At 42.3% G+C, this 12885-nt stretch overlaps 2 protein-coding genes across 2 annotated transcripts; one reads left to right on the top strand and one right to left on the bottom strand.

Annotated features, from left to right (window-relative positions):
• The first annotated feature begins 2273 nt into the window (after positions 1 to 2273).
• On the top strand, positions 2274 to 12661 carry LOC119487130 (Fanconi anemia group A protein homolog). Its single transcript, XM_037767790.1, has 5 exons — positions 2274 to 2347; positions 2509 to 2584; positions 10734 to 10884; positions 10989 to 11087; positions 12262 to 12661. The coding sequence occupies exons 2-5, from the start codon at positions 2535 to 2537 to the stop codon at positions 12358 to 12360; spliced, it is 399 nt and encodes a 132-aa protein (XP_037623718.1). The 5' UTR covers positions 2274 to 2347; positions 2509 to 2534; the 3' UTR covers positions 12361 to 12661.
• LOC119487129 (tripartite motif-containing protein 16-like) lies at positions 6185 to 7991 on the bottom strand. The gene has a single exon (XM_037767789.1). The coding sequence runs from the start codon at positions 7922 to 7924 to the stop codon at positions 6254 to 6256; it is 1671 nt and encodes a 556-aa protein (XP_037623717.1). The 5' UTR covers positions 7925 to 7991; the 3' UTR covers positions 6185 to 6253.
• Positions 12662 to 12885: the final 224 nt, after the last annotated feature.

Here is a 12885-nt window from a genome sequence, read left to right as displayed (position 1 = left end):
AGGCAGCGTAAAACCATCTTTACATCAGATCTGTAACAGAGGCACTGGAAGTGGTTGTCGTCTTTTCAAGTTATAATCCTTCAGATTTTCATGAAATCAAACCAGTTTATGATACTATTTATGATCGCCATTTTTTAACTCTATAATTATCTCTTTATACAATGTTATGTTTATTGTTAGTGGCTGAGTCCACCATTCCCACGCTGAATTCAAATTGCCTACCTAGTACCTACAAAAGTGGGATTGACTATGCAGCATGTAATCCAGCGTTACTATTTGTAATTTGATCTCATTGATGTTTACTGTTAAACTGTATTAAATTACTGCTAATACCAACATGAAGTCTCTGTTCAGTTCACACGGAACAAATCGCCTCACCTGTTGACCCAGAAACTTGGATCCTAAGATTCTTAATGCGTTCACTACAGAGCGTCAGGTTGCACTTCAGCGTTCGACAATGTTACAAGTGAAGGAAGGCCTGCTGCTAAAACCTAAACTTGTGGTATGCTTGGTCAGAAGATGTCCTGACAATAAAATGAGAACTTAAGGTTGGAATGAAAAGTGATGCTTGAACTGTAAAGAGCTGTCCATAAGATAGTAATTATCAGCCGATTGGTCAATACCTACTAAAATGAAACTTTACGTTGAAGAAAACAGTTTGACTTTGTTTTTAAGACACATAAACTGATTTCAAATTGCTATACTTGTAGAGAACTGAGATAAACATCTGTATTGCCATACAGCGGGTCCCATCCCGGCCCATGACCTGAATGTGAAAACATGGAAACTACAGTACAGGTTGTCAGAACTGGGAAACTCCCATAGTTTATGTACCCGTGCAGCACACCTGGAGCCCCTGTCGTCATCTGTCCTGGTCTTGCTGAACCACCTCCCCGGTCAGAGTGATGGTGTGCAGGTCAGAGTACGGTGGCGGCTGCTGCTGCTGCGGCTGCTGCTGCTGCTGCTCCTGGCTGCTGCCTCTCTGGACCTTGGCCTGAATCAGCGGGTGGACCATGGACATGTGGACGTTCAGGTTGTGGGCCTTCTCGAAACGCTTTCCGCACATCAGGCACGCAAACTCCAGGTCAGCCTCCGCCTTGTGTTTGGTCATGTGGTATTTCAGTGAGGCGACACTGGAAGCCACACACCTCACATCTGAAGGGGAAAAAAAACAATAACATTTAGAGACAGGATCATAATTCTGCTTCATTTTATATTAACTACTTTAACCCTCTGAGACCCGCGATCCCGACCGACTTTACTGTCTTTCAGAGGCTGTAGCAGGTTCAGTTATAGAGATACAGATATCAGATGAAACTAGAAAGGAATCCATTGGTACCAACCAGGAAGGAGGCTAAATAACGCTCCAAAGTTGGGCTGGCAAGGAAAAACTGGCATGGTCATTTTCAAAAGGGTCCTCTCACCTCCAGATATGTGAATGAAAATGGGTTCTATGGGTCCCCACGAGTCTCCCCTTTACAGACATGCCCACTTTATGATAATCACATGCAGTTTTTTGCATGGAGAATAATGTGTTATTGTCTCCTATTCTAAAATGGTGTATTTGAATATTTCTGCATACTGGGGTCCCTAAACAGTCTTGAATTACATAAATTGGGTATCACTGTAAAGCTGAGACTCTTGTGGATCAAATGAGCCCAACTGTATTCATGTTTGATGATGTAAGTCCCCATAGGAGACATTTCATTGACCTCACTGTGTAAAATGACCTGTGGTGACCTCTAGAATAATCACAGCCTCATTAAACTTTACAGCCACAAACTAAAGACCTAGAGCATTCAGAGGATGGATGGCTTTACAAGCTAGACTGATAATAAGGGTGTTTCTGAGCAGTTTACACAACAGCAGTGCTTGCCATCCAGTCGCCGAAAAATGCAATTCCTGCAGAAATCCAAATCCAAATGTCAAAAGTTTTTTATCCCAAATCACAGCATGGCTTTTTCTATGGTGTTCCTCAAGGTCTTGGTGTCTTAATGTGGTATTTTGGAGGATTATTGGTAATTTTTTATCAATTCTCCAGTGGTAAAAAATGGTTAAATTTAGCACCAAATCTGTGTAACAAATGGTATCAACCCCAAAAATTGCTGCAACAACTTATGAGACATAACAGAGCATGGAATGATCATTATATACTTCTATCATCATGTTCTGAACCCTTGAAAATGTTTTGGTTAATTTGTGGGAAAACATGAGAGAGTCTGTGTAATGGTCTGTCTGCGATTATTTCTGCAGGAGAGGAGCCATCAGAAAGCTACAAATATATGCACCGACCTTCTGTTTGTATTAGTGGACTCTGCTGACTGGCTGCTCATCTTTAAATCAAACGGTACAGTGTATATCTTCTACCTTATTGCCAGTTCAGTCATTATTTGGCACATTAAATCTAATGTTAGCATTAGCACTGACATTGACATGAAATGATTTTGCTTCGTGTATATTTATGCATTGTTAAATTTGTGGGCTGTATGTTTTCTTTCTCAACTCAAGAACGAGTTGTATACCAGTCGATCACCATGGTGACATCAGATGAGTTTACCCGACTGATACCTTGGGCCTTCTACAGGTTAGTCTGAGGCCCTGTTCACACCTGGCATTAGAATGCGTCTCCACATGCATCTTCAGTGACCACTTGTGATCCGATCTCACTTCCCCGCTCTATATGCAAATAAACACGTAGTAAACACATGGCTAATACAGCAGATGTTGTGACGTAACATTACAGGAATGTCAGTAGTAATATCCTACATGTTCGTGGATTTTGGTACATTTTATTAACATCATAATAAAAGGTTATTGTACCGGCGGTCCCCGGGGACCTCCATGCTGCTGGCAGCGCTGCCTTTGCCAGACAACAGCGGAGTACAGAGCTTCAGAGAGCCGGGGATGAGAGAGAACAAGCGGGCAAGCGGGCAAGCGGGCGGGTAACACCTACACATCTCCGACAGTATGATAGTAATGCACTTCCTGTGCCTAGTCTGATAGTCTGTAGAGCAGCAGTGGGTAGAATTAGAGCAAATATGATTACAAATGTGTTTTTATAAAACTATATCCTGACAATAGTGCAGTAGTGAAAAAAATCCTGTGCCTCTGTGTCCTCCGGTTCTGTCAATCACTGTTTTCAGAATCATTTTGTAGTGAACTGTTTAGCTGTAAAATGAGAAAGTTTGTGACCCTGCAGCCAGCCGGATCAAACTTCAGGAGTTCATTAATGATGCATGTTCAATCACACTGTGGCCGTTCGCTGTCCTTCAAACCATACAATGTCTTCTACAAGAGGTCAAAAGGTCAGACAATTTCCATTAGGCTCACTGCAGTGTCTGAACTACCGTCCATCGGTCACATTTTCTACAGAAATCTCTGGATCAAAATGAGCATTCACACTAATGACAGCGATGACGAGGTTCAGGACTGCTAGTTCAGCATCTGACTTTGATATGGCTCAGTGTCCTGATGACATTCATGTCCTTCAGACTAACAGCTAGATGTGATGTGAAAGCTTGGCTTGGACTTTGACTGAATGAGTTCAGGCTGTCAGATTGGTGGATTAACATCCTCAGACCACTTTAAAACTGAGCACTCCTGACCTCTTGTGGTCCAATTCGGCGCCTTCTGAGAGAATCTCCACATGTTCAGCAGTCAATATACGGAGACAGAAGCACTTTCAAACACAAGAAACGATCACAGGAAAAGTATTTCACATTATTTTCGTAGATAGTACCACCTGCTGACCAGCAGTCATTCCCAAGCTGCTGCTCTGCTGAGCATTACTCAATCACAATATCATCTGATACTGTTTAATGACAGCAGCCGTGCTGTGTGATGGGCTACGCTGACATTTAAAATGAGTGATCACAGGAGGCAACAACAGCTTTTCTTACTGCCACACAGCCCTCACTGGGCCGCTCTATCCCCAAGAGCTCTGTTTGGGGTGAGAAAAACGGCGGCCTCGTGAGGACGGAGCCCCAAACTGAGAGAAAAATATGCACTTGTGAATTTTTACGGGTTCATTTGGACAAAGACTACTCTATATACACTATTCAGGACACTCCGACAGAAGACAGTGTGGGGTAGTCCAGAAATTAAACAGTAAAGTAAAGCCACCTCTACACACTACAAACAGCGAAATCCATCTGAGAATAACTAATAATAATTAATGTTGAATATGAATAATGTTGTGGGATTGATCCTTATTTCATGGGGTATTTTGGGATTCAAACATGATTATAACATACTTATATATAAAAAATAAACAAACAAAGCACTGGAATAGTGATTTGGATGTTGAATACCATGAACACCAAATAAGTTTGGATCCAGTGTGATTTCACGATAAATTATTTTCAGTATGACAGATGTTTTAGTGAGGAAAGTTGAAAGGACAGAGACTGACTGACTCTAAACATGAACACTGGACTTTGTGGTGTTTCAGGAGGAAAACTGCCTCAGTTATTCTCTCATAGTCACATTTCCTCCATCAGCTTTGTATGATACCCTGAAAAAAGACAGGAAGAAAAGACTTTGTTCATTCTTGTTTATTGATTATAGAAACCTTCAGTTTGTTCACACATCCCATCAGTAAAGTCTGTTAAATGACTCTTGTTCAATGATTTCAGGTACAGATTAATTTTCATCCACACAATCAGTTTGTTTGAGCAGAATCTCAGCGATGTAACACAGAATAATGATTTCCTTATTGATTATGATCATGATAATTACAGTTTTATTAAACATGTTAGTATCTCGTTTGTATGTCGATCTGGACGACAACATTTAGTCTGCCAAACAAATAAATGTGATTCTAGATATCTTTACAAGAAAGTGGTGAGAACAGAATATCTATGATAGGAAATAAATCACTAGACCTTCCTTTAAGACCCGTGCAGTGGAAGAGAAACAACAACACACATATATACAATATTCATCAAACATTTAGAGCACAGAGAAGTTTACATTTTCATGCAGATAAATATCAGTTCAGGTGAACAAAGATCATCATGAGCAGTGAAACAGACACAGGAAGGAGCGCCACCTGAAGACACTCACACATTTACAGAACAACTCATGAGAAGATGTCAAAGCAAAGAGTGTAGACGCAAAGAGACGAAACTCTACTGCTTTTTTGACCGCCGCTGCCGCCAATTTTAGACTGAAAACACTTCTTATGTTCATATTTCATTATTAAACACAAGCCGTTTTGGTAGAATGTGACAATAGAATAGAAATAATTTTGCTTTACTTTTGTACGACACTTTGTAGGCGGACGTTTTACTGGCGTCTGGTAGTCGCTTTCAGTCCAAAATGGCAGAAGCGTAGCTTTGCTGCTGGGCGCTGACGTTGCAATGGAACAAACGATTGACTTTCACTTCTTGGTAATAAACGTTCTTTGGTCAAAGTACCGCCCATAATGTTTGATTGACAGCTGATCTCTGTGCATTGAAGAAATGAAAAGAAAAATCAGCTCTGCAGCAACAATGATGGACACCAGATAAGTTTAAAGGGACTCTATGTAAGAATCAGAAATTGCTTGTTAACAGCGACACCTGTGACCACTAAGTCAACGAAAGTCAGCGTCCTGTTGCTCGCGCTTGTGCTCGCTCTACATAGACATGAACGAGCATCACTCAAAACAGTGAGGCGACACGTCAGCTAAAACCACAATATCACTCTATATTTGACCTGCTTGGCAGTAATGTTAGCTGACCAGACGGAGGTCTCTCCATGAATCAATGCTGATACTGTGTCTTCCTGCTTCAGCCTCCTGACCATGGTCTGAAGAAACAGGGGAGACACTTTTTGGTCGGGGAGACGATAACGTTACTCTTCTGCAGTGTGTAGTGTGCGCACATGCACGTGAGAGGTGGAGCGAGAGAGCGAGTGAGAACGAGTGCGGTGTGTGAGTGAAGGCGAGTAGGCAAGCAGAGGAGCAGAGTACAGCATCGACTCCGGCCCTGGAGACCAAAGCTACGGTCTCCCCTGTGTCTTCTGTCCGTGGTCGGGGGGGCTGAAGCAGGATTAGTTGAAACTGTTTTACAAGACGGGCTTCACTAGATATAACTTTGCGGTTTAGGTGCTTCTGTGTAGTTTGTGTTGGAACAACGTAGCCACACGCGAGCGCGCATAGGAAACACCGACCCGCAATGATTTATAAGAGTGTAAGTTTAAGAAGTTACAAACAGTCCCTTTAAGAGTTAAAACACAGAATTGAACCCGCTGTCCCTTAAACGACTTCTGTCTATTTGAGTTTACACAACTCAGCAGTAAATCCATAATCTAAAAGCCAAAGTCCAGCATAGAGAGGCTCAGTGAATTTGGTCTGGACTCTGTGGAGGAGAGTCATGGTTTCAGAGACGCTGTAGAAGGACAGAATACCTGCACTGTGATCCAGGTACACTCCTACTCTGGAGGACGGAGGACCTGAGACGGGGGTTTTGATACTGTTGTACAAAAATCTATAACTGAGTTGGTTACAATCTAACGCCCAAGATTTGTTATTGAATCCAAAACATTCATTCCAACCCCCTGCTCTACTGATACTCTTGTATGCGACTGCTACATAAACTCTTCCCCCTCTCCTCTCCACCTCCCAGTAACAACGTCCAGTCAGACTCTCTCTACTCAGGACCTGACCACATCCAGTGAATCTGTCTGGGTGACTAGAATAAGACTGATTTTGTCTCATTAATGTTGCTTTTCTGTTCCCCTCAGATAATAACAGCAGTGTGTTTGCTGTGTTTGGATCCAGTGTGATTTCTCGTGAATATTTTAAGAATCCAGCTCTGGTCTTGGGCTCCGGTTGTGACAGTAAAACATCCACTTCAGTCACTGTCTGTGAGACGTTTGTCCATTTCTCTCTCAGAACGTCCTGTAGTTTATCTCTGACTTCTGACACAGCCGCCGTCACGTCCTCAAAGTAGCTCAGAGGACGGATATTGATGCTGGATGAGTGTGTAGATTCACTGAGTGGTGACAGTGAGGGGTAGTTGAGTAGAAACTGGTTGTGATCCTCTGTGTGTGACAGCAGCTTCATCTCAGCGTCTCTCCTCTTCAGCTCAGTGATCTCCTGCTCCAGCTTCTTCTGAAGCTCTTTGACTCGACTCACTTCACTTTTCTGCTGGGATCTGACCTGCTGCTTCACATCACAGCTTCTTTTCTCCATGAGACGGATCAGCTTGGTGAAGATCTTCTCACTGTCCTCCACTGCTTTATCAGCAGAGCGATTGACAGCCTCCACGTCCTGTTGGAGCAGCTTCACATCTTTCTCTCTGTCCTGGATCCTCTGCTGGATGTTGAGTCGACTCACCTCCAGCTGTCTCTGCCTCTCGGTCCTTTCTGCTGCAGCTGAGACGGTGTCGTGGCCTTTATGTTCATCCACAGAGCAGAGATAACAGATACACTGCTGATCAGTACGACAGAACATCTTCATCACCTCGTTGTGGCGAGAGCAGATGTTCTCCTGGAGCTTCTTGGAGGGCTCCACCAGCTTGTGTTTCTTGAACGGAGCTGAGTCATAATGAGGCTGGAGGTGTTTCTCACAGTAAGAGGCCAGACACGCCAGACAGGACTTGAAGGCTTTCAGTTTCCTCCCAGTGCAGACATCACAGACCACGTCTTCAGGTCCAGCATAGCAGTGATCAGCAGGAGCAGCTTGGAGTCCAGTCTTCTTCAGTTCCTCCACTAAAACTGCTAACATGGTGCTTTTCAGCAGGACAGGCCTCGGTGTGAAGGTCTGCCTACACTGAGGGCAGCTGTAGATCTTCTTCTCACCCTCTCCATCCCAGAAGCTTTTAATACAGTTCATGCAGTAGCTGTGTCCACATGGAGTAGTCACCGGATCCTTCAGTAGATCCAGACAGATCGAACAAGAGATTGCTTCCTGGTCCAGCTGAACTCCTTTCTGCGCCATTTCACCTCTCAGTAGCAACGACTGTCTGAGTTTCACATCCTGAGAAATGAATCAAGTTTGAGCTCTGATCTAAACAACATGTTTGTGCAGTAAATGGGGCCTAACTATGTTGGTTACACCCATCTTCAAACTGTAGATCTGAAGGGGAGGGAACAAGGAAATAAAAGGACAGAGTGTAGTTGTCCGTGTTTGAGAGCAGGACGAGGAGGGAGGGGTTATCAAGTTTTGCTTCATTCCAGGACGAGGAGCAGCGCGACTGACTACGTCCCAAATCACATACTTTTACTTTTTACTTTTAGTACACTGCAGCTGCCCTTACAAAGTACGTACTATTACATGCAGTATACATACAATTCACAAGCATTTGTGACAAAAGAGTTCAATTTCAGGAGATCATCCTGATCCAAAGCAGCCTTTCTACATTCACATATATTCATTTCATGACAGATTACACCCTGGACAACATGAGTCACAAGTTTGAGTCACAACAATTTTGAATCAAGTCTGGATTCAAACTTTACATCCCAGGACCGTCTGGCTGTGAGGTGACAGAGCTAAACACTGAACCAACATGACAGCCTCATTCTGAAGTTTCATCTGCACCAAAATCAACACAACACGAAATGGAATGAGGAAAGAGAGATAACTGGTTGCTCTGTGTATTTAACCGTGAGGCAAAACGTGTCGGGCGCTCTTGGAAAACGGGGGAAAAAAACCAATCCAGGCACTCCGAAATACTAAAACAAGTGGCAACGAGGAAGGAAATATATTAAAAAACAGACAAAGCGGATGACCAATGGGAGGCAATCACATGATCACCATAGTATTACAAAATATCATAACACAGAAACAAGTAATTTATGTCCATCATCAATGACACTACTACTTTTCAACGGAGGCTGCAAAACAAACATGGGAGCCAATACAGAGAGGAGAAATATATATATATATATACATATTTTGTATTCCCAGAAAATGGCCATGCCAGTTTTTCCTCGCCAAAATTTAGCACTCCTATTGATCCTCCTTTGCGACAAGCTGGTATGACATGGTTGGTACCAAATGATTCCTTAGATTTTGTAGTTTCATATGATAATAGTATCAATCCTCTCCCGCTACCCACTGCAACCTCCGAAAGAGCGATTGCGTTAAAGAAATTAGTGTCGTTAAAACAAATTTGTGTTAATGTGCTATTATTGCGTTAACTTTGACAGCCCTAGTACATTCACAAAATTACTATTTTTTTTATTAAAATAATAAATTTTGCACCAGCAACTTGGTAAGAAATCATCAAAATTAACATGAAAAACAATTCAAGTGTAAACCTTTTTAATGCAGCAACTAATTGGCCAAAAGTTAAACAGGATTTAAAATTCCAGTATATAATGTAGCATATAAACATAGATATTATTAATAGATCGGCCCCATTGTCACCAATACCTGATCCAGCTATTTAAGTCAGTATCGGTTCGATATCCGTCCGATCCGGTATCAGTATCGGTGCATCCCTACTTTAAACAGATCTATCTTTACTGGATAGGTCAGTAGAAAATATTGTCTGGAGCTGGAGCTCATGTTGATGACTAAATGCATTAAGAAACAACAAATAGCTGCAGTCCTGGTTGTGAATAGATATGAAGGTCAGCTCCCAGCAGTTTGACAGATGAATAGATCCACGTTTGTGTCTTGACTAAATTAATTTGAGCGTTTCTAAGTTTGTCTTTATACCGGAAACATCTGTCTGGATTGATGAAAGTGTAACGTCACAGTTATCTGTACTTTCAATCTGGATGGGTCACTAGTGCTTTTGTTTGCGAGGTGAAGGACAAGAAATTCACTCGCATCTCTGTAGTTAAACCAGCCGCTGGAGACGGACACAGGCAGAGCAGACGTAGTAACACACGCTCGTGAAGCAATGTCTGGAAAATGATTTAAATGGTTGAATGGTTAAATGAGCTGGTTTGACCATGGAGACGGGAGAGATGGCTAGCTTGGTCGTAGTCGTTGGTTGCAATGGTGTTCAGTTTCAGTGTAGTCCGCTCTCGTCAGGGACGGCGGCATGTCTAATTTAATTGCACTAATCCACAATCCTCTGCTCTGGGTTTTGGTTCTGAGACGATGTTGTAGAAACACAGTCCAGGCTCGTTTTCTCTTCGGTTTGTGCATCAAATTGAACAACAACTGACAGTGTTGTAAAAGCTGAGCTGTCGTTGGTAGACAGTGGAGGGCAGCTTTGTTTTGCCCCTCCAGGTGGGCGTTCCCACGGGGCCGTGACGTCACGTGAAAACTATGAATAGATAAGATATATTTTAATAAAATACAGTTGTATTGACAGTAGAGCACAGAAGCTGTTTCCATGCTGCGAGGCAGACAACGATCACGTCTGTCTGTCTATTCACATGTGGAGCTCAGTGAGACCCTCGGATCCCAGCGGGACGTCAGTAGAGTCGGCGGTCCTTAATGTGGCCCAGGACACATTCACTACACACTGCTAAAAGAATGTGTCCATATGTGGCCCAGACCACCTCTGAATGTGGTCTGAGTAATCGGATCTCAATGCGTCCTCAATGCGTCTTGAGTGTGTTTACACGTGTACTCAGAGCTGTCCACTTGTGATCGGATCACTGAGGATGCATGTTAATACCAGGTCTGAACAGGGCCTTACAAGTAGTGTTTTAACATCATATTTCCACTTTTAGAGTTACTGTAGATACGACCTGTAGTTACCCGCTAGGTCAAATTCTTATTGCAGTTGCACTATGTAATATATATATATTGTATGTGTGTGTGTGTGTTTGTGTGTGTGTAGCTTGCTGCTCCAGCAGAGTGCTGAGCTGCTAAGGAGAGCTGTGTGTTGTCCAGGGTTCCTCCATACTGCTGTCCTCTGCTACATCAGTCTACTGCAGCTTTTCCTGGAAGGACACACACTCACACCGGCCACTGAACCCTCTGACAGTCAGGTGACTGAGCCTCATATCAGATGATGGTTTATATCAAGGTGATGACAAGGTCATTCAAACCCTTGTCACTGCTCTGAAGTCAAACCTATGTATTGTATTATCAGATGGAGCCTTTCCAGATCCTGAGCCACACCAAGCAGTTTCTTTTGAGAGCGATCTCGCAGACGTCTCCAACTGCTCTGTCCGCCAGCCAACTCAGACAGGTAACCAACACACACACACACACACACACACAGGCCCAATTCCAAACCGCCCCCCTACACCCCCTCCCTATCCACTTCCACTCCGTTCACATGGAGGGTCCGCCATATTAAGGGCCATCCCAAACCAGTTAGTAGAGAGTGGAAGTGGGTTATAAAACCCTCCAACAGCTAGCTGCATCGATGCCGACTTAACCAGCTGACACGCAACGCCGTTTAGTGTTCGTCATGGAACACAATCTAATGTCAGTTCTGTGTGACTACCGGTACAAACATTTACTGTAAACTGCTCAAAATAAGATAAGACTTTTAATTTATTCTACTTTATTGTCATACAGATGTTATCAACTTAAAGTAAATAGATTGTATTTAGGATCAAATGTGTAGTCTAGAAAACAGAAGATTGTAAAGTGTTGTATATTTATACATATAAACACAACATATATTTATTATTTTTTAACCCTATCAGCAGCTATAACCCCATAATGTATTATATCTTCAACAGTACTGTAATTTAGTGCAATAATTTGGTTTACTCCGGCATTAACACTGTGTTTATTTATACAGTACATTTAAACTAATATTCACATTTATTTATACTATTCTTGCATTTTTTTTGCATAGATCCTATTTTTCATCATTATTAATTGCACTGTTATACATATTTATGATTTATGATTTCTCTCTATATATACCTATATAATTATATACTGTATATAGAGAGAGCGAGAGATAGATAGAGAGAAATATATATATAATATAATATAATATATATATATATATATTAGTCTCTTTCTCTCTAAAACGGGAGCAAAACGTAACTCAATTTCCCCCGGGAGATCAATAAAGTATTTCTGATTCTGATATTTATTTCCTGGCTGGAGAGAGGGAAGATCGGCCCAAAGTTGCCGCTGCATTTATTCCCTCCACCTTAAAGAAGGAGCTTCATTGAGCTGTGAGTGTGACTACAAACGGAGTTCACTCCACCACGGAGTGGGAGGGTGGAGGGGCCGGATTGGAATTGGGCAATACTGTATACACAGTACACATCTGTACTATGCCTCTTGGTAAGATCTTCTATTGACAACATTCACTTATCTCTCTTCCACTCCTCCGTCTCATCTTCATCACTCCTTCCTGTCTGGTCTCTCTGGTGGTGGGTGGTTTCCTGGTCCAGCTGGAGTCCCAGTGTGCAGACCTGGACTCAGAGGTGGCAGCAGCTCTCTCTGGACACTTGGACCGTCACAGCCTCAGCCCAGAGATGGACTTCCTCTGAAAAGCTGCTGAATGACAGTCTGGAAGAGAAGCTGTCCGACTATCCAACCCAACTCTACATCTAACAGAAACACTGTTCAGATTTGACCAGTTAAGTCTATACTAAATACTCTCAGCTTTGTAAAAAAAACATTTTATTTATGTTGTTTTAAACATAATGCACGCAGGACTTTATTTTACACGTGGACATCTGAAGCCCTTTTCACTGTTTACAATACAGATATAAACTCTTAAAGAGTACTTAGCATTGTAATAACTTAATAAAAATCAGTGACATAATAAAAACTGAACTGAATCATCAACAAGTGCTTCACATATATTTAGGTAACAGGAATATTGCATTATTAGGACTTACAACTGCACATTCTTTTATATGTGGCTGCTACTGTGTACTTCAGCTATCAAATTAAACTCTCTGTATAGATCCATATAGTCCACAGGCAGCGTAAAACCATCTTTACATCAGATCTGTAACAGAGGCACCGGAAGTGGTTGTCGTCTTTTCAAGTTATAATCCTTCAGATTT

This window comes from Sebastes umbrosus, chromosome 4 (assembly GCF_015220745.1).
Source record: "Sebastes umbrosus isolate fSebUmb1 chromosome 4, fSebUmb1.pri, whole genome shotgun sequence".
NCBI classification, from domain to species: Eukaryota; Metazoa; Chordata; class Actinopteri; order Perciformes; family Sebastidae; genus Sebastes; species Sebastes umbrosus.
This window is presented reverse-complemented; position numbering and strand designations above follow the sequence as displayed.